We start from the raw sequence: 26,578 nt of genomic DNA, 5'->3' as shown, positions 1-26,578 counted from the left end.
GGGTACCCCGGACTACCTATTCAATATGAAACTGGAAAAAGAGGACGACAAAAAGAAAACACAGAAGGGATCCGGAGAAGAAGAAAAGGGAAGAAAAAGTGGAGAATTGAGAGATAAGGGAAAAAAGCAAAGAGAAAAAAACAAAAACACAAAAGAAAAAACAAGCCAACCTCTACCGCGTGCGTCCCACCTTTCGATTTTCCCCTCCTTTAACCAAATTTCATGCCGCCGAGAAAAGTCTGAGAGCGAGGAAAAATTTGGTGATCGTCAATGGTGTGGTATAATGGGAAAGCCACCAGTTTGCAGCACACTAACAAAGGAAAAAACCAAAGAAAAACACACGAGTGGACACGAGGAGAAAACTGAGGAGAAAGGAAAATGGAGAAAAAAGCACATCCTTGCTCCGCCCATGATGCTCGCTGTGAAAATAAATCGCAATCCGCAAACACTCCCCATTGTTATTCCTAGAAGGAAACGCCTGGTGCGCCGATACCCATATGGAAGGAAAACGCGCGCATTTGGCAGGGCGGTCCCGTACATCCATCCAGCCCAGCTATACGACTGACTGCTCAGCGAAACGCCCCTCGAGTTTTGCCTCAACCCTCCATCAGCGTCTTCGGATTGCTGCTAAGCAGTTCGAGGCACCGCCGCGCCAGGTTGACGACCTCGCCCTCGCCATCGTCATTGTCTTCCTCGTCCGACTCGATATTGCGATCGGCTATGCTCTGTACCATCTTGACAATCTCCTTCGACTTTCCAATCAGAGTCAAGAGACGCGAGTCTTCGGATTCGAGAAGCTGGAGTAGGGTCCAGATCGCAATGTGCTGGAACGTAGGATCGCCGCTATCCAGGAATCGCTGAAGGTAGCCGTGAATGCCACCACTGGGCTCGGTCCAGTTCTGCAGGAAGATGGTGTAATCGCCAACTGCGAATGCTTGGTCAATTAATGGCGTATCAATAAAGAAAGAGGGTATTTTTAAGCTCATACCTTTTGACGACAAGTTGCCAAGAGCGGCAGCGCTGTTTCCTTGCACCTCAATGCTCTCAGATTCGGTAAGAGGAATCAGAACGTCGAACACGCCGAGGCTGAGAAGATGCGGCTTAAGCTCGTCACTCAAAGCGAGCACAGCAATAGCTGCAGTCATCTCGGACTGCACGGTGAGGGGTACATTGAGAACCAGCTGCTTGCACTTCTGAACGGCCCCGGCCTCCAGGACAAGCTGCTTGTTCCGGTCCGAGCTTGCGGCAAGGTTGCGGAGAGTGGAAATGGCGTGGCACTGAATCTCCTCGTTTTCGGTGGAGCCAAGCAGATCCACAAGAGGGCGAAGGAATCCAGCATCGATGATAGGAGATTCGTTGGAGGGATGAATGGAAATGTTGCGGATACAGGCGACCGCCGAGAGAATAAGAGGAAGGTACGACGACTGGAGCAGACGCAGCAATGATGGCAGACCGCGAGCCCGCACGATCTCGAGCTGGTACCGCTCGTCTGAAGCTAGGTTCCTGAGCGCCAACGCGGCTTGGCACTGGACCTTGGGGGACGACGAGTCCATCAGGTGTACCAGTGATTGCACGAGTCGGCCTTCAGTTTGCGCCAGCCTTTTTCTATTGTTCGCGTCCACTGCGATGTTGCTAAGAGCAGTTGTGCAGTAATACTGCACGTCCACGTCCGGCGAAGTGAGTAGTTGCACAAGCACTGGAATGGCGCCAGCATTGACGAGCTGTTGCCGGTTGTCATCTGTAATGGTGTGAGCTAATCGGACTTGCATGGTTGACGTTTGACAAGTAACGCACCGGAGTGGGTCATGTTGAGCAGGGCGCCGGTAGCGTTGCGCTGCACACGCATGTCCTTTGACTTGGCCAACCTCGTCAGCGGCGGGAGTGCTCCCGACCTGGCGATTTTCGCCTTGTTGTCTTCGTGCGTCGCCAGATTCGTGATGCACCCAACAGCGTTGCATTGAACCTCGACGTTGGGCGAGTTCATCTGCTTGATGAGGGGCCCGAGGCCACCAAGGGTAACGATAGACACCTTGTTTTCCGCTACGAGGTGTTAGTGTTGTGGAGATGGTTGAGATCTGTGGAGACGTACTGTTGACGGCAAGGTTGCCCAATGCCGCGCTTGCCGCACGCTGGACCTCGATGTCGCTATTTTGAAGGAGGAAAAGTATGGGTTCAAGCGTGTCGCGGTCGACCTCTCGGACATCTGTAATAGGGATGCATGGGTTAGCAGCGATGCAGGTGTCGTGTTGGGCGGGCGGGTGCCAACCTCTCTCCGTTATCTCGGCGAACGTCAAGCTAGCGCTCCGCTGCAGGTCGATGTTGTCGGAGTAGACGAGCGTGCTGAGGGCGCGAAGAGGGTCGCCGGAGAAGAAGTCGGTCTCGGCTCGCTGTAGAGGCAGGTAAGCATTGATGCGGCGGTAGATGGATGGAGAGGCATGGCGTACGTTTTCTAGATAGCCCAACAGGTCGGCCACAGCCTCTCGCTCACTATCGGCGAGGACTGGATCGTAGAGGCCATCCTTGGAGGAGCGACCTGGCAGCAGAAACGTCAGCGAGCGACGGGTGACGGAGGGCGTCGGGCGGCCTCACCACCGCAACAAGAGTTGAAGAGCTTCGCGCACCAGGCCGAGACCATGCTGGCAAGTCAGGGCCACTCACGGCCAGGCTTAGACGGGCAGGAGGGTGGCGGGTAGGACGGGGCCAGGATGGAGCAGCAGTCGAAGCGGGCGAGGATGGAAGACGAAGGCGAGGACGGACGGGGAGGCACAGGCTACGCAGACACGGTGGCTGGCTTGATGGACTAGATAGTTATGGGCGACGACGGCGCGCGGGTGTTTGCGAACGGCGGAGCGCTCGCCAGACAGGGTTCAGGTCAGTGCGCTTTGCTGGAAAAGCAGCCACGAACGTGCCACTTCAGTGCACTTGACCGATTCCTGGTGCGTAACGATCCCTCGTCATCCTCCGTCCCCCTCGGAGGCCGTGACGTCGGGCTGCCCGAAGCACCCAACAACCCACAAGCCTCCCGGTAGTGGTACCTGCCATGTCCGCGCGGGCAACGGGGGCCTGGGGCCCGCCGTGAACCGCTCCACGCTTCACGAGCCAGCGCCCCTGCTGCAACGAGTATAGCTGGCCGGGCGGCGCGAACCGCGCAAGGTCGGGCATGAAGGAGATCTGCTGCAGGGCCCGGGTCCAGCGCTGACGTCTGATCTGCGCCTGCGCCTGCGAAAGGTCGCGATATATCTGTCTGTAATGCCTTCGTCGCGCACGAAGAAGAACCGGCTCGGGCGCGCTGCGCCAAGGGCCGTCTGCGGCATGGCCGCTCACGTGATGGCCTGTTCTTTCCTACTCCTCCCGTGTCCACCGACAAAATCCACCCGCCTCTCCTGGATTTTGCCTTTAACAATTCTTGTATATCCAACGACAGACAGATAAAGCGGAGACGGCGACTGCGCGCGACGTCATCCGCCCACCAACCTCGCCGCGACACGACCGCTCGACGGGGTCTCCTCCACCCCAGCAAAGCCAGCCCTCGCCGAACGGTAGCCTACCGCTACCGCACATGCAGCTCTGATCTCTTCCCCGAGCCCCACTTGCGCGGGAGGCGGCTGACCTCTTGTGCCCTTTTTCCAATCGTAATCCCCCGGATTCTGCTGATTCACAGCGTGGGGGCTCTGCCGTCCTTTTTTTATTATTTAAACCCGGGTGCCGCCCGCCGCGCTCACCTTCGCGCCCTCTATCACCGGCCAACCCTCGACCTGCCTACATACCCCTCCTCTGCGCGGTCGAATGGCCCCAGCGGAGTGCCCTCCCTCTTTCCCCAAACTCAAGTTGAACACGCGGTCCTCGCCGAAGCCAATCCCCTCGGCCTTCGCCTCGATCAAACGAAATGGCAGCGACCATGGCGACCACTCCTTCTCCGAGAGTCGACATGGCTTGTGGTCGCACGACGACGACGACGACGACGACGGATGCCCGCCCTCCGTGACTGGTCCCGAGCTCAACGACTCGCCGCTGAAAGACGACGCTCCTGGTTTCTCTTCTCCGGCCGCGCAGTGGGGCTCTTACATAAAGGCCCAGCATTCGGATCGTTTTTCACTCCCCTATAGATCTCGAGACACCCCCTCGCTCGAAGAGTCCTTCCGCGATCGCCAGACTTCTATTAGTTTCGCGCCAAAAGTTACTTTGGAAACGGGCAAACACATTCCCATCGACGCGCCGCTCCCTAAGGTCCATAGGCACGGCGCTGCCAACGGAACGCAGCCGAACGCCCTCGACCACACCGTTATAGATGAGATGAAAGGCCATGATGAGAGCTCCGTGGTGCATCATCGGACCCATAGCGAGTCCGACAAGATGCATTACGATCCTCACACGGGGGAGCCGCTAAGCCAGCGGCGACGACCCGATCTGGCCTGGCGCGCAGGCATTTCGCGGCATCCTCTCTTGCAGCATACGGTGGATTCGCTGGCACACGAGGCTGAAGTGGAGGAGAGCGACAGAGTCGCCTCACTAACGTCAGCCACCACCGCATCTTCTGGCTTGGACGGCTCTACAACTCCTATAGACTATCTTCAGTCGCCGCTCGCCGCGTCCTCTCCTAGCGAATTTCCTTTCAACGGCAGCGCGGCTGGATCACGCCGCGCCAGCAGCGTCAGGTCGAAAAACTTCTTTGGAAGCCAAAACAGTAGCAGGAGGAACACTCGCCGAACATCGAACAGGTCTCGTTCAAACTCATCCATGTCCCCTGCGAGCGCTTTTCTGTCGCAATGGGGCAAGGATGAAGCGACTTCTTTGATTGAGCCCGATGACGAAGGCCAAGAAATCCCCGACCACAGCGGGTACTTCATCGGCAAGCAAATCGGCTTTGGCGGATTCAGTGTTGTGAAAGAAGTTTCAACCATCGACAATGGTAGGAAAATCATTCGCGCTGTCAAGATCGTGCGCAAGCAAGTTTCCGGCAAAGACGAAACTGAGAACGACAAGCTCCAAGCCGAGTTTGAGCATGAAGTCGAGATTTGGAGATATCTCAAACATCCGTATATTCTGCCCCTACTTGCTGTCTACGACACCCCATTTGCCACATTCTGCATAACTCAGCTCAATACAGGCGGCACGCTCTTCGACATGGTCCGCACGAACCGCCAAGCGGGCAAACGTCTCGAGCCTCACCTGGCAAAGCGCTATCTGTACCAACTCGCGTCGGCTCTCCGCTACCTGCACGAGGATGTGCACGCCGTGCACCGGGATGTCAAGCTCGAAAACTGCCTCATTGACATGTCTGGCCCCGACGCTGCAACCCAGGGTGGTAACGTACTACTCTGCGACTTCGGCATGGCGGACTTCATCACGAACGAGAACCGCACAACGCCGTCGCCACCCCCAGAGGCTGCCGACGAGAACATCGGGCCCTGCGACACCAGCACCTGCGTCGCCGGCAGCATGGAGTACGCGGCGCCGGAGCTTCTGGCATCCAAATCGCACATCTACAGCACGGCGGTAGACATGTGGGCGTTTGGCGTGGTTGCGTACACGCTGCTCACTGGCAATCGGCCCTTCAGCCACAGCTTCCAACCAGCGCTGGTCATGCTCATCGTCAAGGGCGAATGGGATGAGCAGGCGCTGAGGGAAGCGTGCGCGGACGATGAGGCTGTCGAGCTTGTCCGGAACTGTTTGGAGAAGGATTCGCACTTGAGATGGGACGTCTCTGATGTTCTGGACAGCAGCTACCTGGAGGGCTGCAGTGCCATGTACGAGGACATGGAACGGTCCTGGCTGCACCCTATGTGAGCAGCCATGCCTCATCCCATGGCTTAAAATTCTTGTTTCCTGTTTTTTCCCTTTTTCATTTCTTCTCTCGTCTCCTTTCGGCGGGGTGTGGAGCGTTTTCTGCTGCACATTATTTTGCCGTTTTTCCTTTTTTTCCTTATACCATTTTTCTGGTTGCAGATTTGTTGATACCCTGCGATACCCCCCCTTCCTCTCGGGAACATTCTCACAAACAGAATACAAAAAAAAGAGGCCCCCCCTTCTTTTCTCGCATGAATGACGGATCTAAGGGTATGCGTGGCTTGGCTTGCTTTGCTAGCTTTGCTTTGTCTGCTTGCTTGCTTGCTTCTTAGCTCATGAACATCAATGCGACTACGTCAATTGTCATTATGATGGGATTTCACGCGTCCTTTGGCGTCTGGGGACCAGCGAGTGCGGGAGGATCTATCTATGAAAAATTCAAACATTGCTTCTGTGTGGAGAAGTTTATCGACTCGGGGGAAGAGGCGGCGACGAAGCTAAAAGTCGGTCCATAGGTCGGTCGGGAAATCAGGTTGCGGGTATGGGTATGGGTATGGATGGAGGGGGGGTGTATTGGTGGTTGACGAGGGCCGATCGGTCGTTATGATGAGATACGGAGCTATATCAAACACTTATTCCTAACAATGACTACTTTGCCCGTCGTGTGTCGTGTGTCGTGTGTCCGTATGTAGGGACCTTCGTCGTACGAAGTACAGCAGCAAGCAGTACTTTAAAGCAACCTCACGAGCGCCGCCGCCGCACCATCCATAACATAACACCACCACCATGACCATCATCAATCACCCCGCTCTGCCCAGCCAACAGCCAGCCAACAGCAAGCCAGCAAGTCAGCCAGGCAGACAACAAGCAAGCAAAACGCAAGCCAAAGCAAGCCAAAGCAAGCCAAGCCAGCCACCCCGGCCACCCCGGCCTGCTGCCTCTACCCCTCCCACCCTCTGACTCACGTGTAACGCGCCCACGCACGCCACGCAGCAGCAGCTTATCAGCGCGGCGGCCGGCGGCGACGAAGGCGGCGCCAGGGTGGCCAAGGATCAAACACCTTGCTGTGTGTGCGTTATGCTCGCAGGGCTTGGCTCCTACCTTGCTCGCAGGCACGCGCCTGACATCAGCGGCGCGCGAGCGACGTTGCACCGTGCTACGCGCGCCGGCCAGCCACTCACGGCCGCGTATCTAAGGCGCATTTGATAATTACTTTTGGTGTTGCTCGCCGGGTCGTGCTCGCTAAACCTAGGAGGTCTCCGCTCGCGTGGAGCCCCGCACCCCGGTGCCCCGGACTCGTGGTCGTGGGTGGGCGGCCTGGCGGGCGTTGGCGACCACCGTTGTTGGAGTTTTGTGGCTCGCTTCCCCGCGTGAGGACGCGACTGAACTGACTGGTGGGATCGCTGTGCCCATGCACACATGTAACGGGTTTTGTGGGCGAGGCTCATCAGCAGGTTTTTGTGGTTATGTACCTACCTTATGTATTTGCTGACGGCCGAGTCAGCCTGGCTGCGCCGCGCACTAGAACGCGGGGATAATATGCCAGGATGCCCGGGGGCCGCGGGCTTGGTGCTGAGAGTCTGACGGCGCGGCGGCGGAGGCTGCGGTATATAGCGCGGGTTGCTGCCTGCCCCGGGAAGGAAGGTTGGCGTCGCGTTTGTTTGGGATACCCAGCTCTCGACTTGTTATTATACTTTGGACGGTGTTTTTTGCCTACTTGATTACATACGTACACGCGGTTGGGAATCGGTAAGTCATGGCGCTGCGACGACGACGACCCGGCGACCCTACTACTGCCTCCATATCTACCCACCCACGCACATACCGCGTACGCCCGGCAGGCCGGACGGGGCCGCGGTTACTCAGACGGATGGACTGGCTGACGCAGATGCGTGGGATGTAGAGTAGCAGCCTGGCAGGCAGTGATATAATCGGGCAGCGAGCATCAGCACCAACACAGCATCCGCCAGCACCGGTGCGCCGCGATCGCCGCAGTCAGCTACCAAGCAACGCAGACCCACAGCAACATCAGCAGCAGCAAGCAAGCAAGCAAGCAAGCAAGCAAGACACGCTCGGCGACCATGGGCGAATGCACGGCCGAAGATAAGCACGAGTGCTACGTGCCCGCACCCAGCACCGGGCACGAGCTGGGCATCCTGTTCGGCTTCCTTGGTAAGTCGGGCTGATCAACACGGCGCAGTCCAGTCACGGCAGTAGTGTACAATAGCGTGGGCGAGTGGGTGGGTGGGGTTCATCAGGCATTCATGCCGTCCTTACCTGCCCATCTTATGATGTTATTTACCACCCTACTCCACCCCGCGCCTCACCATCAGCGCGCCCGTGAACCGGCGACGCCGGATGGCGCCCGCGGCTTTCTTTTTCCTTTTATTTTTATTTCTTTCACTCTTTCTTATTACCACCCGCTCGGGCGTTTATCTCCGGAGAAGCACTGCCGCGGCGGGCACAGATGATATTCATTGCGACATCGTCCGCGCTATTGCAATCATATCAAGGCCGCTATTATGCCTATCCACGCCTTTCCCTTTCGCTCCCGCACATCCTCAAACGCTATAACCCTGTAATCTCCAGCCTCACTGCCGGGCCAGAGTTCATTTTGATCCCCACACTACTTTTTTTTTTTCCTTCCTTGGCGGCGCGCGCGCCTTTTCCTGGCCAGTTCGTGCAAATAATCCTCACTAACGGCTTTTTCATTAGGGCTCATGCTCGTCTGCATGGCTGTCTATACCCTCGTCTGGCAGGTCGGCAATAAGCGCAGCTTGCGCAAGGAACAGGAGCGCATTGAGGCGTTGCGCGCGAGTGGCCATCTCAAGAGCTCCGAGAAGAGCCCTGTGGGAGCGGAGCAGCGGGTTGCTGCGGGATAGGGTCGCGAGGCCAGTGGAGAGAGAATGTATGTGGACGTACAGGAGAGACGGTGGTGGTAGGTAGCCGGTTGTAGTAATACCCGTAGTAGCTATGGCAGCAGCAGCAGCGCAGCCAGCACTCCCATCGATGTTCTCGTCCGCAACGTCCATCCATCCATCCAGACGACCCCCAGCACCAGCACGCCCTCGCCGCGCCCCCAAAGAACCAACCCACCAGTCCCACAGCGCACAATCAGAATGTCTGATCTCCGAAGACAGACAAAGCCTGTGTCCATGCCGATTGCACTTACCCACTCCATAGGTACAATACATTGATACCCAGACCCACCCACGCCATAACCATGCCGTCCCTCCTGCACGTAATGCCGACACGTCCCCACAAGGCGCCCACGCTTCTACTGCAGCCAAGGCCGCAACGGCCGCGCCCTCTGATCGGCGTGGTCTTTGTGCTGTGGTGTAAGGAATTGAAAAGTGGGGTTTGGCATGAGTAATTTACGTACCTTACTGAAGGCTGTGCTGGTTGATTTCTGCTCGTTGCCTTTATTTGGGAGTTCCGAGGCTTAGTGCTGGCTTTTCTGAGCTTGGGAATTGTGGTTGGGCTTGTTTAGGGGTGGGGGTGTTTGGAAAGGGAAAGAGAGCTGGTATTTTGAAGTGGTTGTTGATCTTGTTGGGAAAGGCAGGAAAAGTGAAGAGTTGAGTCGTCTTTTGACTTTGGTTTGATAGAGGGTAACTCATTGCTGTTGTGAAGCAAGGTGGAATAGAGAAGAGTAAGAAATGGAGAGTATTATTGCTTGTTTCCCTCCGCCAAATGCTACTCAGCCAACGCTGATGATATCCTACCAGAATACAATCAAAGCCGACACAACGTCTGAGCTGATGGTTAGCAATTTCTAGCCGTTAAAAAGGCGTTTGTCAGTGTATCCAGCTGTGTTTGCATAGCCAATTGCAGTATAAAGAAAGAGCCATTGTGGGAGTCAATGCCAAAATTAGACAAGGCCGTGTTGTCTGTTGTACCTCTCTTTCATGCCTGTCGAGTACATGATCAAGTTGAGTCGTGAATGTGGAGAAGACGAAGGCGGAGGAGCACAAGGCACAGACCCGAAGCGCAGGCGGTGAGGCACGTGCCGACTCCGACCTCAGGACTTTGTAAATTTTGGACAATCAACAGCTCCGCCCTCCGCGCTCGCACACCCCCGCATTGCTCGCGCGCGCAAAGCCAAAGCCTCCCACCCAGGCCCCGGACGGACGGACGGCCCCTCGACATTGACCCCCCTCGCCCGCGCACACTTCGCCTTCCTCCATCCGGCCACCATGTCGCTCGTGCATCTCGCAAACGTGTGCTCGCACCTGCAAAACGCGTCGCGCGGCCGCCTCGGCCTGACCTCGATCCCGCTCACCAAACTGCACCTGAAGCTGGCGCTCGGGCTGCAGAAACAAGGCTTCATCTCGACGGTGACGCCGGGCGGGCCAGCGCCGCCCGCAACCTTCGCCCTCGAAACCCCGGACGACGACGCCGCGACGCCGTCCGCCGAAGCGCTGAGCGCAGAGCCCTGGCTCGCGTACCCCAGCCCCAGCAACGAAGCCGCCGAACCGTCCACCCCGCCCCCCGTCCCGATCCCCACCAACAGGGCCGCGCAACGGTTATGGCTCGGCTTGAAGTACTGGAATAACACGCCCGTGCTGTCCTCAATGAAGCTGGTCAGCAAGCCCACCAAGCGCATATATCTGAAGCACAAGGAGCTGGAGCTGGTCGTTTTGGGGAGGGATACCGGGAACGTCAAGGGCTTGACCAAGCCTGGCGAGTGCCTATTCATCACCACGGATAAGGGCATTATGGAGATACGAGAGGCGGTGGAAAAGAAGCTGGGCGGTAGCCCGCTTTGCAGGGTTTTCTAAAGAAAGGAAAAAAACAAAAACAAAAATAAAGACCGCGTTTTGCATGTGGCTTGGAAACTCGGGTTCATTGGCCAAAGAGCTTGTATCATCATGGGCAGAGAAGCACGCAGAGGGCGCACATACGGCTCGGGATTTCGCTGGTGCTTGTAAAAAGAACATGTTTCTTACTTTTTCCAAGAAAATAGCTCTCTGCAGCTACCGATTACGCACGCGCCTGGCAGCTCCCAATCCGCATCGACGGGCGCCACTATTTGCCGATGCTTGGAGACGGTCAACGAAAATCACGGAAATTTGGTGTTGGGCTGTTGGGCATTGGCTCTTTTGCAGACATGTAGGGCCGAGACGTTGACATAGACGCAGCATTTTTGAGCGCAGACGACACTCTGTGCTACTCCAGGCACTTGTCCAGCTTCTGTCATGTACGAATATACTTTTTGGAGACAGGAGGATGTAATTGGCGTGAAGCAGATGTTCAATTGGTCCCGATGTTTACAACTAACTCAGAAACGTGGGTGGAATTGCTCCTTGGCTTTGCCAGCTTAATACCGGACTCTCAGCGACGACAGCGTCGATATTCAGCATAACACCCTTGCTCGTCCACTACAACAAAAAGCAAAGACAGAAAACAACACTCAAGAAAGGTATCAAAAAAACAAAAACCAACATGAATCCAAAAAGCAGAAAAAACACCCAAGCAGCAACAATACAGCGTACCATACCAGCAAAGCCCCAAAAACAGTACCTTATGCCACCCACCCCATCCATACCCGATCCAGCCCTCACTCACCACCAGCACCACCAAGATCCACACCCCCCAAAAACCCCACCAAGCAAGCCAGCCCATCTCAATCACAACAACAGCACCCAACACAGCATTAAACCCCACCACCAACAACAGCAGCAGCCAAGACCTAGTGACTACGTACACAATACAACTGCGCCAGCATAGCCCAGCCAACCGCGCTGCAATGCAAAGCAATAACAATAAGAATCGTTATTGCCTAGACGCCGGCGCGACCGGCTTCAAGCAATGAGCGGCAGGGTAGCGTGCACAGCACAGACAGGGACCTGTTCTGCGCAGGGTGGTAGGCCCATGCCCACGCCCATGCGAATGGCCATGTGCGCGCGGTAGGGGCATGATCTGTGGCTAGTGAGACGTCGATGGACAGTGCCTGGAGCGCGGACGCCGGCCTCGAAGCGAGACCCTGCTACAATCTGTACAACAGCAAGCCGAGACGAGGGCCCAGAGGCACGCGAGAGAGCGAGAGAGAGAGGCACCTAGGCTAGGGAGAGATCTGCTCTATATTGCGCTGCACGGACGCCTGTACATACAATACATACATACATACATACAACCCGCCAAGCCCCATCCAGCCCAGCCCAGCCATTGCGGTCCGGAAAAGTACATCCCTAACCTATCTAACTTACCGATTCCCTGGGCCCATTGTGTGCCATGATATGATACAATATCCGCTAGCCATGTGCGTGCAATATGTACGTGATGTATAATGCAATGGAGCCGGCCCACCCATGCTTGTAGTACAAACGGTGCTATAGCGATGATCCCAATGATGAAGGCGATAATCCGCGCCGCCCCATGCCGAATCCATGTCACGATCCTCTGCAGACTGCTGCAGGCAACAAAAAAATCGTAAGACTAAAAATAATCAAAAAGGAAAAGAGTAAAGAAAAACGGGAAAGCGCTGCTCTCTTTGTTTTGTTGGTCGTCATTGATTGGATATACATTGCAGGACAAAAAACAAGACAAAAAACTGATTTGATATGCACATATAAAAAATGATGGAACGTCCGAGTATGGCGATGATGAACGCCAACATGTGTGTGCCAGGGGCCCGAGAAAATTGAGTGAGGCGGAAAGCAGATCGTCTCCGCCATGCCGCGTCGCCGCCGCCCTGTCTCTACACTGATCAACGCCGGACGCCAGACGCCAGACATACATTGCAAGCACAGCAACAACAGCCTCGGACGACACGCAGCCGCGGCCAACGCCGCGAGCCTCGCCTGCAGACCGGGCAAGCGAGGCTTGTCCAACAGGCAGGAAATGAGGTGGTGGTGTTGAAAAAAAGGAAAATCGTAACGAACCGCCGCTACCTGTGTAAAGTAGCGGGGCGGAGCCGGAGGAAGCTAAGTCGCTTCTGGGGGTGGACGTGCGTGAAAGGGCCCTTGTCATCGGACGTAGAGAGGAGAGTATTTCCGTTAAGGGACGTTTGGTGCAGTCCGTGCGACTTTCCGACCCCTATTCATCAAGGAAAAAGCCGGAGCTCGAGAGTGAGCGATACGGAAGTTGGAGGGAGCAGTGGGGACGTCATGTCCGTCGATGGAGGGTGGTAATATGGGTGCGGACGTTGTTGCTTCAGAACAGAATCTGGTACCTGTCGCTTGCAGTTAGTGACGCGCGTTCCATTCGTAGTTCGGTGTGCCACTACTCACTTCTTCATGGCCACCTCCAGGGTGACATCATTGAGCTCCGCATCGTCGGGGATCTCGTCCATGACCGGAACCATGCCGGCGAACTTCTCGCCACCTCTGTACGCAAGAATGGCGGGGACACCCGCCACGTTCATTTCCGCATCTTCGAAGTGGAACTTGACGAATTTGACCATGCCGTTGCGCCTGGCAAGCGTGCGTAGGCAATCCTCCACCATGTTGCTGATCTCAGACTATGCGCAAAAAGAGTCAGCGACCAATACTTTCCGGAAAAAGAAAGCCGGGATGAACATACGTGATCGTCATAGATGAAGACCACAATGGTTGTGCTCTGAGGGCTCTGCTCAATGGCCTCCAGGTAGCCGTCCGAGTCGACGGTAACCAGCCGTCCGTACATCCTCTGGCTAGGGCTGTCGGTGCGCGACCTCGAGCGCGACACGACACGCTTGGGGTCGCTTTGGAGCTGCTTCAAGCGGTTCTCCCTCCACCGGTTCATGAATTCGTCATCGTCATCGCTGACGCTGCTCTTCTCGCTCTTGGTATTCTTGCGGGGGCGACTGGGGACGGGGTCCTTGCGCAGGAAGTTGAAGCGCTGCTTCTTGGCCTGCTCAAAGGCCTGGGCATCGGCAATGACGCCCTTGGGACCAGTGTTGGCTTCGGAGCGGGCCTGGGGGATGGTGTAGCGGGTCCGCATGCTGCTATCTTCGTCCTCGCGGTCGTAGTCACCAAAGTCGGAGTCGATGTCCTTCTCGTCGTCTTGGCCGGTGGAGTCGTTGTCGGACTCGGAGTGGGAGTCCTGGCGATCTTCGGGGTGTCTGTTATTGCGATCCTTGTCTCGGAAGAGCTCGTCGAATTCCTCCTGGGCAGCGTTCATCGTGAGAAGAGGTTGGGGGGCGGGCGGCAGTGGGCGGGTTATAAGTCAAGAGGGCAGCGAGTGCAGGGTTCGTGAGAAGTGACGACGGAAAGACGACGTGCGTGGGCGGGAGAGGAAGGTGGGTGAGGATCGCAGAGGAGCTTGGTTCGACGTTTCAGTGAGCCGGGGCCTGTGCGCGGGGACATTATTGGACGCAGCTCGTGCCTGGAGAGGGATGCGGCAGGGCACCCCACGTGTCAGACTAGGGCTCCTAGGCCCCTTCTGACGTACCCGCCGTTGTCCTAAGGCTGAATGCTGCGAAAAGGGGCTTCCAATGAAACTCGCTCCGAAACGCTGTCACACTGCCATCACTCACTGCCTGCCCGTCCGCATGACGCTGCCCGCGGCTCGTGTCCACCGCGATCACCGCGTCGACTTGGGTCGTTGGGGTCGTCGAGATTGCTTGCCTGGTCCCCAGGCGCCCCGCTACCCCGACGCCCACTCGTGCCCAGTCGCCTTCTGATGCTTCTGGCGTCAAATCCTGCCGCGCTACCCATGCCTGATCGTCTCAGAACCTTAGCCCGTCAGGCCTCCACGCGTCGCTCTCTTAGCACTCTCATACCACGCGCCACTCTCACCGTCAAACGCTTCTGTATTCTGTTGCATTGAGCTCGAATTAGATGCTAGCCAACCACAATGGACACCATAAGCCACCGCCTGTATCAGAGCAGGAAAGGAAAAGGGAAGAAGAAAAAGAACAAAAAAAGGGTAGGTAAAACATTGAGCAAGAAAAGAACCGCCGAACCGTCCGAAAAAGAGCACATCTCGAGCTATAAAGCGAGGGATATCCGTGCTCGTGACCGTGCGCCTTATTAGGGAATCTCGAGGGAAGGCGCTCAGAGGGTTCGGATGACGGGTAGTTGAAGGTACAGAGAAGTGCAGCTTTTATTCAAAAGCAGACAAGGAAAAGTGCTTTCTGCCGCTCGACCCGACAACTGCAGGCCGAAATAGACCCAGCCCAGACGCGCAACCATCTCGAAACGAAAGGAAAGATTAGAGCCGTGTAGGAGTGTACAAGCGGAGACCGGGTTCCTCGCCAGTCTCGTTTGTAAAATCGTGCGTGATGGAGGAAGAAGCCGCTTTGAGATAAACAGGGTATGTCTAGCGCGCTTCGGTGGAAGGTGGTGGGGGAATAGAAAGTTTTATCGGAAGGTCGTATATGGTCCGGGTCATCGATACCCGTTTTGTTCGTCGATGGATTGGCAGAAGCGCTTAAGCCCAGACGCGGAGCTGTATGCAACGTCAATAATAATTCGGCACGGAGGAAATTCCAAAGAGTACTCACCATAGAGTCCCAGGAGCCAGTGCAAAGACTCATCGCGTCATTGCTAACACCCAAGCAACTGACACGGTTGTCGTGACCTTGCAGCGTACCGACCTTCTCGCCACGGAGGACGTCCCAAACCTGAATGGATGATTAGCCATAAATCCGGGAATTTTGGGAATTATAAGCAGTCATTGGCTCAACTCACCTTGCACTCGAAGTCATCGTAACCGGCGAACAGCAATCTTCCGGAAACGGAGAAAGCAACCGACGTGATACCGCAGACAGGCTCACCAATCTAAACAAAAAGTCAGCGGATGTTCGTTATGATGACAAATCGGCGCGCGGGGCAGCAATGCATAAAGTGTGACTTACAGTGTAACTTTGGAGTTCCCTGTCGGCACGAATATCAAAGAGGCGGCAAGAAGCGTCGTCGGAGCCGGTACCGAAAGCATTGCCGTTGGGGAAGTACTGGATAGCGTTGATATCAGAGTCGTGCGCCGCGAAGGTCTGGACGCATTTCTGCTGGCGGATATCCCAGAGCTTGGCGAAGGCGTCGCAAGCGCCAGAGACAAATTGGTTGTTGTCGAGCGGGTTGATGGAAAGACTCATAACATCACCAAGGTGGTCGGCGAACTCGTGGACCTTAGAGCCGGTCTCGAGATCCCACAGAACGCAGGTCATGTCACCAGAAGAAGTGAGAATGCGGCGGTCGCTGATGAAGCGGCAGCAACTGAGGTAACCAGAGTGGCCAGAAAGCTCACGGGCGACGCGGGTGGGGCCTTCTCTTGCCGAGAGGTTGTAGATGGAGCAGATGTTGTCGAGACCACCGCAGGCGACGAAATTGCCGCTTGGGGAGTAGGCGCAGGTCATGACCCATGACGAGCGGAGCGGGATGGCGTGGACCTTGTTGGTAGTGTAGGCATCCCAGATGATGAGCTTTCCGTCTTGCGAGGCGGAGACGAGGTGTCTGCGGTCCGTCGACCAGTGCATCGCGTAAATCTTGGCCAGGTGACCCTTCAAGGTGCGCTTGGTCTTCATGGTGAGCCTGGGCAGCTGCTCGACTCTCTCCTTGGCGACATCGCGGACTGAGAGGGGCCGGTTAGCAGGCGTTGGCGGGGCATTGGAACTTTCTTTGGTCGGGAGGTCACTCACGGGTGGTGTCAGCCAGCTCGTCCTTCTTCCGCTTTATCCGGTCCTTCAATGCTTCGGCATCGCGCCTTGCAATCTGAATCTTCTGCTGAATGCTCTCGGCATTCATGTCGGCCATTGTGAAGGGTGCGTCCTAGTGAGTTGGGGGGGAGGTGAGACGAGGCGCGGCGGTGGTGTGCGACAGGGCAAGATCCAGGGGCCTGCGGCGGGCGGGTTGGAGGAAGATGGGCGGAGCGAGTAAATGAGCGACAGGAGAGATGGAGAGAAGGTTCCGCAGACCCGAGCGACGAGAGCGCAAAAGCAGATGCAGCAGGTGCACTGGTGAAGTTGGATTTGTCGTGCGGCCGGTCAGGGAGAAAGGTGGATGCGGTGCGTTGCTGAAGGACGGGAGACAGCGCGAATGGCCCCCGGTCAACCCGGCGTCGCCTAGGCTGCTTTAGCTGCTAGCTGTGGTCCAAGCTTCAGGTGATTGCAGAGAACCGCCGCGGCTGGTGCGATTTGCAGGAGTTGCAGGAGAAGGCCGCCGGCGGATTCGGCGTGCACGCTCGCTGCTTGTCGGCTGGAAGCGGGCCCTCGATCAATGCAAAGCGTCTGCCTGTTGCTTGCGGCGGCGACGTGTTTCACGGGCGGGATGGGCGCGCGGCGCTCGCCCAAATTGTTTTTCGCTTTTGGCGCTAGCGTCTATATCCACTTGCCGCAATTTCAGCAGATCCTGTCCGTCGCCGTGTCCCTCCCCCCTCCTCCTGCACGCTTTTGCCCGCGACTTGCCGAGTCGTCGTCGTCACAACTGCGCGCTTTCTCCAAAAAATGCCCCTCGACACTAGCTCTCTCCCCAAGGTCGAGGTAGGTGTCCAGCGCTCTCTCCGTACTCCTACCCCGGAGTCCATCTGCCGGCCGTCCCGTCCGGGCCCGCCTAGCACTAGGGGCTGATCGCGTCCCCGACAGCTTCATGCTCATCTTAGCGGCAGCATCAGTCGAGACTGTCTGCACGCCATCTGGGAGCAGAGGAGGAGCGCCCAGCCGCACTTTGCCCTCCAGGATCCGCTCGATGCTATCCCGCCGGGCAAGGTCGACTACGACCTGAAGACGTGAGAATGCTCCCTCGCCCCTGATGCCTCGCTTTCGTCAAGCGATCGCCTAGTCCGGCTGGTCGTACAGCCCCACGCGTAACGGCTTTCTTCAAGCCCAAGAAACCCCTTCTCTCCCTCTCGGCCAATAGGCGTTTTTCCATTCATTAAAATGTCTTGCCGCGTGCCTTTCACTTCAAAGAACCGAATTTGTCACTGATATTACCTAACAAGCTTCTTCCCACTGTTCTCTTCATACATCTACGAACTATGCAGCGACATCCCAAGCATCAAGTATGACTGGTCTGCCTGCGCCCCTTTGCGTGCTCCTGCTCACCGAGCAGGTATTCTACGTTGTCCGTGCTCGAATCCTTCCGTTTAGACTGCGTCGTTCATCTCGAGCTTCGGACCACCCCGCGCGCCATTCCCGACCAAGGAGTTTCTAGAAGCGCATACGTCGAGGCCGTTCTCGACTGCATTCAAGAGCATAATGCGCGTCCTGGCAATGCCATGCGTTCAAATCTCATCCTGTCAGTTGATCGACGCAACTCGGCTGCAGAAGCCGAGGACGTTGTCGATCTGGCTATCGCTTACAAGTCCCGTGGTGTAGTTGGTGTCGACCTCTGTGGCGATCCAGCAAAGGGCAATGTGCGCATCTTCTCCAAAGCATTCGCACGGGCCAAAGATGCCGGCTTAAAGCTCACGGTCCACTTTGCAGAAGCACCTGCCTCTTCTACTGATGAGGAGCTATGGACGTTGCTCAACTGGCAGCCTGACCGAATTGGTCATGTCATCCACGTGAAGGAAGAGCTTAGGAAGGAAATCGTAAAGCAAAAGATTGGCGTTGAGCTTTGCATAAGCTGCAACGTCCACGCTAAGATGATCACAGGAAGTTTCCAAGATCATCACTTCGGTTGGTGGAGAGGATCCGGAGTCGGCGTGGCGCTTTCCGTGAGTAAATCTCGAGCCGAACTGACGCAGGGACTGACACACTGACTCGACATCTAGACTGACGACGTCGGTGTCTTCTGCAGTCCACTCTCAGCGGAGTATGCTATTGCCATCGAGCACTTCAATTTGAACAATAGAGAGGTCAAAGAGCTTTGCACAGGTGTTATTGACATTATCTTCGCGGACGAAGAGGAAAAGGAACGTCTCCGGAGGCTGTACGACTCATGGGACGGTTGGTAATAAAGCCCGCGCCCTAAGGGTTAGTTCCCCATCTACCACATACTTGAGTGGCCGATGAAGTAAGCTAGGACATACGAACGCCTCCATCCCTGATTCGGTCATCAGTCGGCGCATCTGAACAGGGATGTGGCTGTATTTGCAGGCGAAAATAGAATAGGCGACGGCAATGAACTGCTCCGACATACCGAGTACCATTACTTCAATTAATAATGCAACACTCAGATAGAAGGAGATTCACCACCCAACGAAATCATGTTGGTATGGTAGAGACAAAACCTAATCAAGGTGTTTGTAGTATGTGTACGCTCTAAGACCCTTTCACCCATATCCAGGACTCAAACTTGTGGCTAGACAAGGGGTGTTCCATAGGGACTGTCTGTATCCCTCCATATCTCGCTAGAAGGTGAATTGCTTGACGGTGAAGGGAGTTACCACGCTTGAACTGACCGGCAATTTCCGGCCGTTGAAAAGGAGTTTATCGCTATCCGGCCAGGTCTTGCGTAACTATCTGTGCACCTTCGCTAATACAAATAGACAAACCTTATATAAAGTCGAAGGTAAACGGGGATCGGACTGCAGTAACCGTATGTGAGTGCATGGTGGTCGTTGTACCCTGGTCAACTTCCGACAACACCATTGGCTGAACAGTGATTCTTTATCTTCATAAAAAAAAAGCAATTCCTTCAGGCTTTGAGTCGAAAGACCTCTTCCTGCTAGACACTTAGAGAAGACTACATTCTCTACTTTCGAATCAGTCGTTTTGTTGCTTTGATTTTCAGATGATAAAGTAGCCCGGTTAGTAATCATAGTTTCACGTGACCGCGCGTTTAACGCAACGCGATCGCCAAGTTCTGACGACATTCTACATGACATTAATTTGGCTTCGACACTCATACCATTTTCCCGTTGGCCACTAGCCGACATACGGGCAAAGCCTTGACACCTTGCGCCGAACCCAGCTCACTCGCGTCCCCGCCGCGACTTCGGTTTCTGCGCCTTGCGATCTTTCTGCGCAAAACTTAGGCCCCGCATGAAGCCGTCGAAAAGAAGCAAGCGCCGTGCGCGCCAGACGCGGCTGAACTTTACACCTATACCGTCTTCTTCGCCTGCGGCTTCGCAACTGTCGCCCGCAGTTCGTGACAAGGCTGCCGCCGTCGGCTATGAGGGAAGTCCGCTGAAGAAACGAAAAGTGGCGGACGACAAGAGCACGTCAGGCAAAGGTATGTAGCACCAAATGTCTCACAGGAGCTGGTAGCCTGTTGTAGAGGTTCAGAACTTGACTTGGTGTCTAAGTTCGGAGAATCTTCTTGGACAGTGAGACATTTTGCTGACAGTGAATACAGACGGTGGTCAGACAAGTTTACCTACACCGGCACGATCCTCCCAAATTCGCTCTTCCAGTATGTCTACTCACCCTAGAAAGATAAGTTTTACTAATTCTTCTTAGAAACTCAACCAAAACCAAGTGGGGTGCTCCCTGCGGTTCAGGAAGTCGGAAGCGAGGCAGCTAGTCACAGCGACAGCGAGAGTGACAGTGAGAGCTTGCCTTTTAACCTCATGCAGCGGAAAACGAGGTCCAACACTTTCATCGAAAGTAGTGGAAGAAAGACAAAGGAAAGTCGCAAGCTCACCCAGTCCGGAAAGAATAAAGCCATCGTGAGGGACGAAAGTGAGTGTTCGTCGGAAGAAGATATGCCGAAGACTCAGCGCCGTTCCAAGCGTGCAAAGGCTACAGACCATGCAAACAGTACAAAGAAGAAATTCTCGAAAAAGACCAAAGCATCACCATCGCCGCCACCCAGCCGACGTGCAACGCGATCATCCCAGAATTCCAAAAAGGACCAGAAGAAATATTTCGTCATCACAAGTGATGAAGAAGAAGGTTCTGATTCCGACGGCCTCGAAATCGTAGACGCACCTCTGAAGGCTGGTCAGTCTAGAGATTCAAACTTTGGTGAGGCAGAATCAAGCTCAGACGAGGTTCTTGCCTCGTCACCTAATTCAGTAAAGAAGCTCAGAGGAACCAAAAATGCGCCAGCAATCTTAAGTGAAGAGGAGGATAGCGACGACGTTGGTCCCGTCACTCCTAGGCGAAAGAGAAAGCGAGCTTCTTCGACCCCAGAAGAGGATAGCGATGAAGAGATGGTGGTAACTCAAAGCAGACGGCGGCGGGCTCCAGACAAGAAAAAGCAGCAACAAGAACAGGAGGACCTGGAAGAAGACCTGGAATTTCTAGGTAGGACGCCAAAGAAATTACGTCGCAAGAGTCCGCCACGGCAAATGAATGCCCGAGAAAGGGCTCTGGAAGCTTTGAGACGTCGCCGCGCAGGTGAGAAGGATGCGGAACCCAACTTGGAAGAGCAGCCGGAAGGGACGCAGAGACGAGCGCTTTATGACACTGAATCGGAATCGGAGCTAGAGTCAGGTGCCGAGGACGACGAGGTAGAAGAAGACGAAGACGACCTCGAAGGCCCTGCCGATGAACCACATTCAACCGTCCATCAAGCCTCCACTATGGCTATGTTTCAAGAGGACGCTGAGGACGAGAGCTTCGTTGTGGAAGACGGGGATGACACCTTGGGCGTGCCTGATGAGGATGTCCAGATCCCACTTGAGTTCACCAGCATGAGCCGGATGAAGGGCAAAGATCTCTTCAAATATGCGGTTGAGTGGATGGTCCACAAGAAACTAAACCCCGCGTTTCCAAGCGATGATGAAATCTACGCCTTAACATTCCGCAAACTGGACGACGAGGTTAAGGGACTTGCAGGATCCAAGTTCACGTCCTCTGTATGGACTCCAGAGTTCACTCGGGCGCTCCATGCAAGGCCCCTAATCGAGATTTCAGAGATCTCACGTGCAGGAGCAGACTTTATAGGTGACCATTGCATGGCTTGCAACCGACGCGGACATCCAGCCACGTTCAACATTTACTTCCGCGGCCATCCGTACCATCGCTCCACGCTCGAAGACGTGGCCGACGACTATGACTCCGACGAAGACGAAGACGACGACTCCGACGATGACAAGAAGTCTTACGACAGTCGCGGCAACTCCGTTCCACCCCAAGACGCCGTCTTCCATGTCGGCGTGTTCTGCAAGATGAATGCCCAGACCGCGCACGCTCTCGCGCATTGGCGATACCACCTTAACGACTGGGTGGTAGACTGGCTGGCTGCGGAGGGCCATCTGGACCCTGACAAGATCGTGGAGCGTGACGGCTGGAAAGACAAAAAGAAGCGGAAATACGCGAACAAGGTCGTCGACGAGATGGCGACGAAGGGCGAAATCAAGCGTCTTCATCAGGACTTTAGGTCAGAGATTGATACTGCTAGAAACGCCAAGGTGAGTGCTATCAAGTTTATTTTTGATGAGCGGGACTGACAGGTTTGCAGCAAGCGGGCTGGGATAGGTTTAGCCGTGATTAGACTTCGGGATACTTGTCGGGGCATCGGGGTTCAAGTAGGGTTAAGTGCTCTGCTTTCTGGACTGGCTCATCATTTAGCGAGGAAGCGCATTCTAGCCTGGATGAGTCTATGAAGTTTTAGGAGTAGCATGCTCTGGATTTCATTGAACTTGAGGGTTAGGATTATCACTGAAGTTTGATATGCCACTGGGATTTCGTCATAGGAGGTAAATTGATGATCTCTTCAGTAGAGAAGAGACTTAGGGGTGGTATCTCTAGTTAATAAAAGGGAAAGCATTCCAACCTCTGGCATCCTCACGCCAGTCTTCATAATTCCACCCAAACAGTCTACTTGCAGAAATCAAGTCCGAAAACCGTCAAGTACGCTCAATCCTTTACCTAGGCAAAGCACTTGAGCTCGAGCCCTCCCCATTCCCCTTAGTGCGATGGGTAAGCGTGGCCCTCACAGGCTCAGAAGGCCCCTTAGTCATGAGCTCCTCGAGACCAAGGTCTTTCCACGCGGGCTGGCGGCGCTGCTGCGTCGCACGCTGGATGCCAAACGCGGCATGCTGGTCAGGGACGACGTCGTCCTCGTCCTCCGGGTTGATAGGCTGGTGCTGGGGCGCGACGTAGATCTCCTCAGGCAGCAGGGGCGTGCGGGTGAAGTCCTCGAAGAGGTCGGCGAAGCGCGGCTCTGCAAGATGGATGTATGTGCGGGAGGAGTCGCGGGACTGTTAGAGCGGGGTGGGGGGTTAGTGGGGCGTGGTGGTACAGAGGAAGTTGTTGGGTGGGGGTGTTGGGCGTACAGACCATGTTGGTGGTGTTGCTAAGCGCGCGGTACTACGAGATAAGGTGACGTGTGCGGGTTTGGGTTTTGGGTTGAGGCGGTGCTTTGGTTATAGACAGGCGAGCTTGATGATGCTGGTGCAGTCCGGTTCTTCTTCTCTTTCGAGGCACTCGCGGATTCGGAGCCTGATGAGCCACGGGGGCTGGAGGTGAATAAGCAAACCGACCCAAAAGCAAAGCCGGATAACGCCGGTCTTGAAGCAGCTCATCTTTAGCTAAAATGGAGAAGAACTATGAAAAAGGACGGAAATTGGTGAACGTGAGATGGTGTGGGGGGAGGATTGACTTGAAATAATCACTAGAGCGTTTGGCTCTAGTGTCCATGAAGTCTGGTAAACCAGGGTGTGACGCTGAGGCTGTGCAATCAAGAGGTGCAGATAATATACGAGATCCAAGCAATAAATAGGGCGACGAACGTTGTAAATATCATCTCGTACGGCAAAGACGGATGCTAGACTGGGTGGAGCTGACAGGCGCGAGCGGATGCAACCGGCAAGAGGACATCTGGACTGACCTTATAGGTAGGACTTGTTGGGAGAAGCAACGATTGGACGGCAGGCGCGATCAAGGTACAACGTTGAAACTCCGATCTAACGGCAGACTTATGTCACGGTCCCGGTGTTTGTTTGGTGTTTACTAGGCCGCCTGTCAACCAGGCTGGTCCGCAGCGCTACCCGGACACTTTGGCGGGAAACGTCGTCGAATCCCGTGATTGACAAGCTGCTAGTTCACATCCGGCTTAGCGCAACAATTTGCCGAATCCACACTACAGATGCCACATTCGACCCTTGTGCGAAAAGTGATAGCCTGCGACAACGACTTCGAGACGACTACGACCACGGTTCTGACCGCCCACCGGACGACCTTCAAGCAACCAGTGAGCCTCACCCGCGCCCTACTTTTTTTTCTGTCAGTCCGCGACGGCCGTACTGATAGTCTTGGCCCGCACACAGACACCTCCGTCCTCCGACACCAACAAACCGCAATCATGTCTCACGAGACCGTCTACTTCTCCCGTCCCCGCACCTACGGCAAGGGCGCCCGTGGCTGGTACGTTTGATTTCTAAACCAGGCACGCTTGTGGAGCGATTCCTTGGCACCTCAATCGATGGGGGGCGCAATGGCGCAGCGTTATAGAGGGGGAACGGGAACACGGGCGAAGGCGTGCGAGCAACGGGACTCTTTTGCTGACGGTTTCGTCTCTTTTAGCCGTGTCTGCACCCACAAGGCCGGTCTCATCCGCAAGTACGGCCTGAACATCTGCCGTCAGTGCTTCCGTGAGAAGTCCACCGACATCGGCTTCACCAAGGTACGGATCCCCAAACGGAATACAGAAAGAGTGAAAGAGATGGATTTTAAACGAATTGCGCACGGCGCATTCGACTGGAGAAGCATCGAGGGTATCAGGGCGCATTTTGTCGAACGTTGGCTGACATGTGCCGCAGCACCGGTAAATTATTTTCGAACCGCATTTGAAGAGGAGTTGAGTAGGCGGGTGGTGTCTTTGGGAGCCGGTCATGAGTGGTCAAAAAAGGGCTTCGAGCATACGCGAATGACGAACAAATGGAGTTGTGACTCTTATTTGGGCCTTGGTACACGACCTGCGATGTTCTGGTATGCTCTGGTGGCTAGGTCCATCATTTCTAGGAATCTAGTTCCTCGATTCTCGTTGTCACGGCTTTGCTTGATCGTGTCTTGCATGTGTGAGGCCCGAAACGCGAGCCGAGCTGCAGACGGCCCTAAACCACCAGGAAGGATCACTGGCTCTCAATGTACACCACTGGATAATCGAGGTTTTACTCAACAGCTTTAACGGCTTTCTTGTTTCTTACAGATAGACGTCAACTGGACTAGCAAAGCTCGGATCTAAGTCGACTTCAATCAAAAGCGAGACAAACGCGGCATTCGACCAACCACGATCTAGGCGGGAACCCTTGTAATTTTCAGCGAAGCTCTGCTTTCTTGTCGAAGCTCTAAACTTACACGTCTAGCCTTATTTCCATCGTCCTCCCGAAGTTCGACACGGTGAGTTCAGGGGATGGTCTTAATCAAGCTCTACGCCGATATCCGAGGCCAGAAAAACGCCATCGACGCAGCACGTTTTTCGAAAGACCTGTATCAGCTACCCGGCATCTCATTTTAGTTTTTCAAAACCGACTTCAGGATTATCGTTTATATCACAGCTTTACAACAAAACCGCAAATAAGGGTTTAAAATCTATCATTTTCACATTTCAAATCACCCAGCATCGTAGCACAAAACCACCACCTCACTCATCGGCCCTACCCTGCTCCTTACCCCTATATGGAGGACTGCATTATCATCTCAACCATCCACATCTAACTCACCAGACGCAACCTCCCGAGCGAACTAACGCAGCCAACCAACCACGGCGAAGCACTCCGGCTCCGCGCGGTGACGGGCAGACCTCCGCCCTCCCGCGGACCCGCCTCCCCGCCCCCGCACCACCGTAACTTTGGACACGCCCCAGCGCCAGCAGCACGATTTCCCATTTACGGCATAATGAGGCGTTTGCGCAGCGCTTCTGCCCGTCCAACTTCCAACGTAGCGGGTTTTACTTCCGGGCCAGCGAGAGCGCTTGAAATAATGTCGGACTTACGGTATTATATTTCGGGATTGCATGCGGAAGCCCTGCGTGCTGATTGGGCCTCGTGCATTAACGTCCTTTACCGTGACGAACTTCACCATGTAGTGAGCGGGCCGGCCATAACCTCTCAATGAAACTACCTTCGAGTTTATAACTCTAGAGGATTTAGCATATATACTTTGTTTCGTCGCTACGAGAGAAAGTAACAATACTAAAAGCGAAGGGTATAAAGACAAAGTAGAGGAGTTGCTAATAACTAAGATCTCTATAGACAATTGTTAACAATCTGTCTGCTAAGAAGGCACTCGATGAGGCCCGAGGAGAGTTCTGATTGAAGCGCTCGTTATACAGTGGGGCTCGCTTCACGGTGAAGGTCGACGTTATCGCGTCGCGCGACGCGTGACGCGCTGTAACCGTAATTTGCTGGTACCACCTTGCGTGTCCTTTTATGTTTTCTCGACTTCACCTCGTTTTGCCTGCCACCACTTGACGCCTAGCTGGCGGCGCTGCTTGTCGCTCGCAACGAAACCCGATGTTGTTGATATGCCAGCTTTAGCTCTGGCAGCCGCCAGCTTCTTATATTTATTCACTTAGACTGCCTATGAGGCCTCAATTTGCTTTCTCAAGCCTCACACCTCTCTTCGCCTGCGCACGGGCGAGCGAACGACCCGCACAGCCTGGCACGAGATGCTGTTGAAATTTGTAGAGATTCAGAAGATGTTAAGAAAGCAATCTCTTAACACCTTCAAAGTCTCGGCTGCCCTACAAGGCGTCCCTGGGCAGTATCAACGAGGCTCCAATTATGACCTCCTACAACGATCACGAAAGACGTTTTACTTCCAACGATGTCGGACATAATGCTTTGCAACCTCATTGTCCAGCTCTACAATGACGTCCGCGAACCAATTAAAAGAGGATTAAATACGCACTGTCTCGGATCAGTATCAGCTTCGACATGCAGACCTCTCCCAACGATCTACCACTGCTAGCAGTACATGCCCACTATACTCGATGGGATGGATTAGCTTCATACACCCAGCGAGAGTGGGAAGGGTGCCAGTGATAAGGGACTTTGGGTTTGCGTATTCCTGCTGAACGAGCACATACCGGACGCAGCA

General features: G+C 54.9%; 12 protein-coding genes across 12 annotated transcripts; 7 read left to right on the top strand and 5 right to left on the bottom strand.

The window, feature by feature from the left end:
* Nucleotides 1-596: 596 nt before the first annotated feature.
* On the bottom strand, nucleotides 597-2,635 carry K452DRAFT_235690 (uncharacterized protein; the record flags this gene model as incomplete). Its single annotated transcript, XM_033537454.1, has 7 exons — nucleotides 597-925; nucleotides 989-1,738; nucleotides 1,795-2,040; nucleotides 2,090-2,203; nucleotides 2,267-2,387; nucleotides 2,445-2,533; nucleotides 2,590-2,635. 7 exons carry the CDS (start codon nucleotides 2,633-2,635, stop codon nucleotides 597-599), a joined length of 1,695 nt encoding a protein of 564 aa, XP_033393260.1.
* A 1,502-nt stretch (nucleotides 2,636-4,137) lies between these two features.
* On the top strand, nucleotides 4,138-5,775 carry K452DRAFT_202556 (uncharacterized protein; the record flags this gene model as incomplete). The annotated part of the gene is made up of 2 exons (XM_033536057.1): nucleotides 4,138-4,227; nucleotides 4,294-5,775. Coding segments are annotated over 2 exons (1,572 nt in total), but the record flags the coding sequence as incomplete, so codon positions are not given.
* Nucleotides 5,776-7,386: 1,611 nt separating this feature from the next.
* K452DRAFT_291590 (uncharacterized protein) lies at nucleotides 7,387-8,777 on the top strand. The gene is made up of 3 exons (XM_033541208.1): nucleotides 7,387-7,536; nucleotides 7,691-7,959; nucleotides 8,503-8,777. The coding sequence occupies exons 2-3, from the start codon at nucleotides 7,869-7,871 to the stop codon at nucleotides 8,667-8,669; spliced, it is 258 nt and encodes an 85-aa protein (XP_033393258.1). The 5' UTR covers nucleotides 7,387-7,536; nucleotides 7,691-7,868; the 3' UTR covers nucleotides 8,670-8,777.
* Nucleotides 8,778-9,841: 1,064 nt separating this feature from the next.
* On the top strand, nucleotides 9,842-11,030 carry K452DRAFT_278544 (uncharacterized protein). The gene has a single exon (XM_033539370.1). The coding sequence runs from the start codon at nucleotides 9,981-9,983 to the stop codon at nucleotides 10,563-10,565; it is 585 nt and encodes a 194-aa protein (XP_033393257.1). The 5' UTR covers nucleotides 9,842-9,980; the 3' UTR covers nucleotides 10,566-11,030.
* Nucleotides 11,031-11,076: 46 nt separating this feature from the next.
* On the top strand, nucleotides 11,077-11,556 carry K452DRAFT_291588 (uncharacterized protein). The gene has a single exon (XM_033541207.1). It carries the CDS (start codon nucleotides 11,230-11,232, stop codon nucleotides 11,512-11,514), a length of 285 nt encoding a protein of 94 aa, XP_033393256.1. The 5' UTR covers nucleotides 11,077-11,229; the 3' UTR covers nucleotides 11,515-11,556.
* A 254-nt stretch (nucleotides 11,557-11,810) lies between these two features.
* Nucleotides 11,811-12,847, bottom strand: K452DRAFT_102144 (uncharacterized protein). The gene has a single exon (XM_033534913.1). It carries the CDS (start codon nucleotides 12,754-12,756, stop codon nucleotides 12,223-12,225), a length of 534 nt encoding a protein of 177 aa, XP_033393255.1. The 5' UTR covers nucleotides 12,757-12,847; the 3' UTR covers nucleotides 11,811-12,222.
* A 165-nt stretch (nucleotides 12,848-13,012) lies between these two features.
* On the bottom strand, nucleotides 13,013-13,887 carry K452DRAFT_235856 (uncharacterized protein; the record flags this gene model as incomplete). The annotated part of the gene is made up of 2 exons (XM_033537468.1): nucleotides 13,013-13,246; nucleotides 13,309-13,887. The coding sequence occupies 2 exons, from the start codon at nucleotides 13,885-13,887 to the stop codon at nucleotides 13,013-13,015; spliced, it is 813 nt and encodes a 270-aa protein (XP_033393254.1).
* Nucleotides 13,888-15,138: 1,251 nt separating this feature from the next.
* Nucleotides 15,139-16,460, bottom strand: K452DRAFT_301923 (uncharacterized protein; the record flags this gene model as incomplete). The annotated part of the gene is made up of 5 exons (XM_033542514.1): nucleotides 15,139-15,156; nucleotides 15,212-15,331; nucleotides 15,399-15,488; nucleotides 15,566-16,278; nucleotides 16,346-16,460. 5 exons carry the CDS (start codon nucleotides 16,458-16,460, stop codon nucleotides 15,139-15,141), a joined length of 1,056 nt encoding a protein of 351 aa, XP_033393253.1.
* Nucleotides 16,461-17,144: 684 nt separating this feature from the next.
* On the top strand, nucleotides 17,145-18,821 carry K452DRAFT_291583 (uncharacterized protein). Its single transcript, XM_033541206.1, has 6 exons — nucleotides 17,145-17,185; nucleotides 17,288-17,430; nucleotides 17,644-17,703; nucleotides 17,754-18,360; nucleotides 18,418-18,619; nucleotides 18,669-18,821. Exons 1-5 carry the CDS (start codon nucleotides 17,150-17,152, stop codon nucleotides 18,598-18,600), a joined length of 1,029 nt encoding a protein of 342 aa, XP_033393252.1. The 5' UTR covers nucleotides 17,145-17,149; the 3' UTR covers nucleotides 18,601-18,619; nucleotides 18,669-18,821.
* Nucleotides 18,822-19,733: 912 nt separating this feature from the next.
* On the top strand, nucleotides 19,734-22,028 carry K452DRAFT_321768 (uncharacterized protein; the record flags this gene model as incomplete). Its single annotated transcript, XM_033544430.1, has 4 exons — nucleotides 19,734-19,820; nucleotides 19,944-20,000; nucleotides 20,048-21,945; nucleotides 21,996-22,028. Exons 3-4 carry the CDS (start codon nucleotides 20,158-20,160, stop codon nucleotides 22,026-22,028), a joined length of 1,821 nt encoding a protein of 606 aa, XP_033393251.1. The 5' UTR covers nucleotides 19,734-19,820; nucleotides 19,944-20,000; nucleotides 20,048-20,157.
* A 190-nt stretch (nucleotides 22,029-22,218) lies between these two features.
* Nucleotides 22,219-22,888, bottom strand: K452DRAFT_291582 (uncharacterized protein). The gene is made up of 2 exons (XM_033541205.1): nucleotides 22,817-22,888; nucleotides 22,219-22,737 (listed from the first exon to the last, which is right to left on the bottom strand). Exons 1-2 carry the CDS (start codon nucleotides 22,817-22,819, stop codon nucleotides 22,402-22,404), a joined length of 339 nt encoding a protein of 112 aa, XP_033393250.1. The 5' UTR covers nucleotides 22,820-22,888; the 3' UTR covers nucleotides 22,219-22,401.
* A 917-nt stretch (nucleotides 22,889-23,805) lies between these two features.
* Nucleotides 23,806-24,484, top strand: K452DRAFT_291579 (uncharacterized protein). Its single transcript, XM_033541204.1, has 3 exons — nucleotides 23,806-23,902; nucleotides 24,062-24,161; nucleotides 24,298-24,484. The coding sequence occupies exons 1-3, from the start codon at nucleotides 23,841-23,843 to the stop codon at nucleotides 24,304-24,306; spliced, it is 171 nt and encodes a 56-aa protein (XP_033393249.1). The 5' UTR covers nucleotides 23,806-23,840; the 3' UTR covers nucleotides 24,307-24,484.
* The last annotated feature ends 2,094 nt before the right edge of the window (nucleotides 24,485-26,578 follow it).

The sequence above is a fragment of the Aplosporella prunicola genome (genome assembly GCF_010093885.1).
Source record: "Aplosporella prunicola CBS 121167 unplaced genomic scaffold K452scaffold_29, whole genome shotgun sequence".
Taxonomy (NCBI): Eukaryota; Fungi; Ascomycota; class Dothideomycetes; order Botryosphaeriales; family Aplosporellaceae; genus Aplosporella; species Aplosporella prunicola.
The sequence above is the reverse complement of the archived record's forward strand: the minus strand, read 5'-3'. Positions and strand labels throughout refer to the sequence as shown.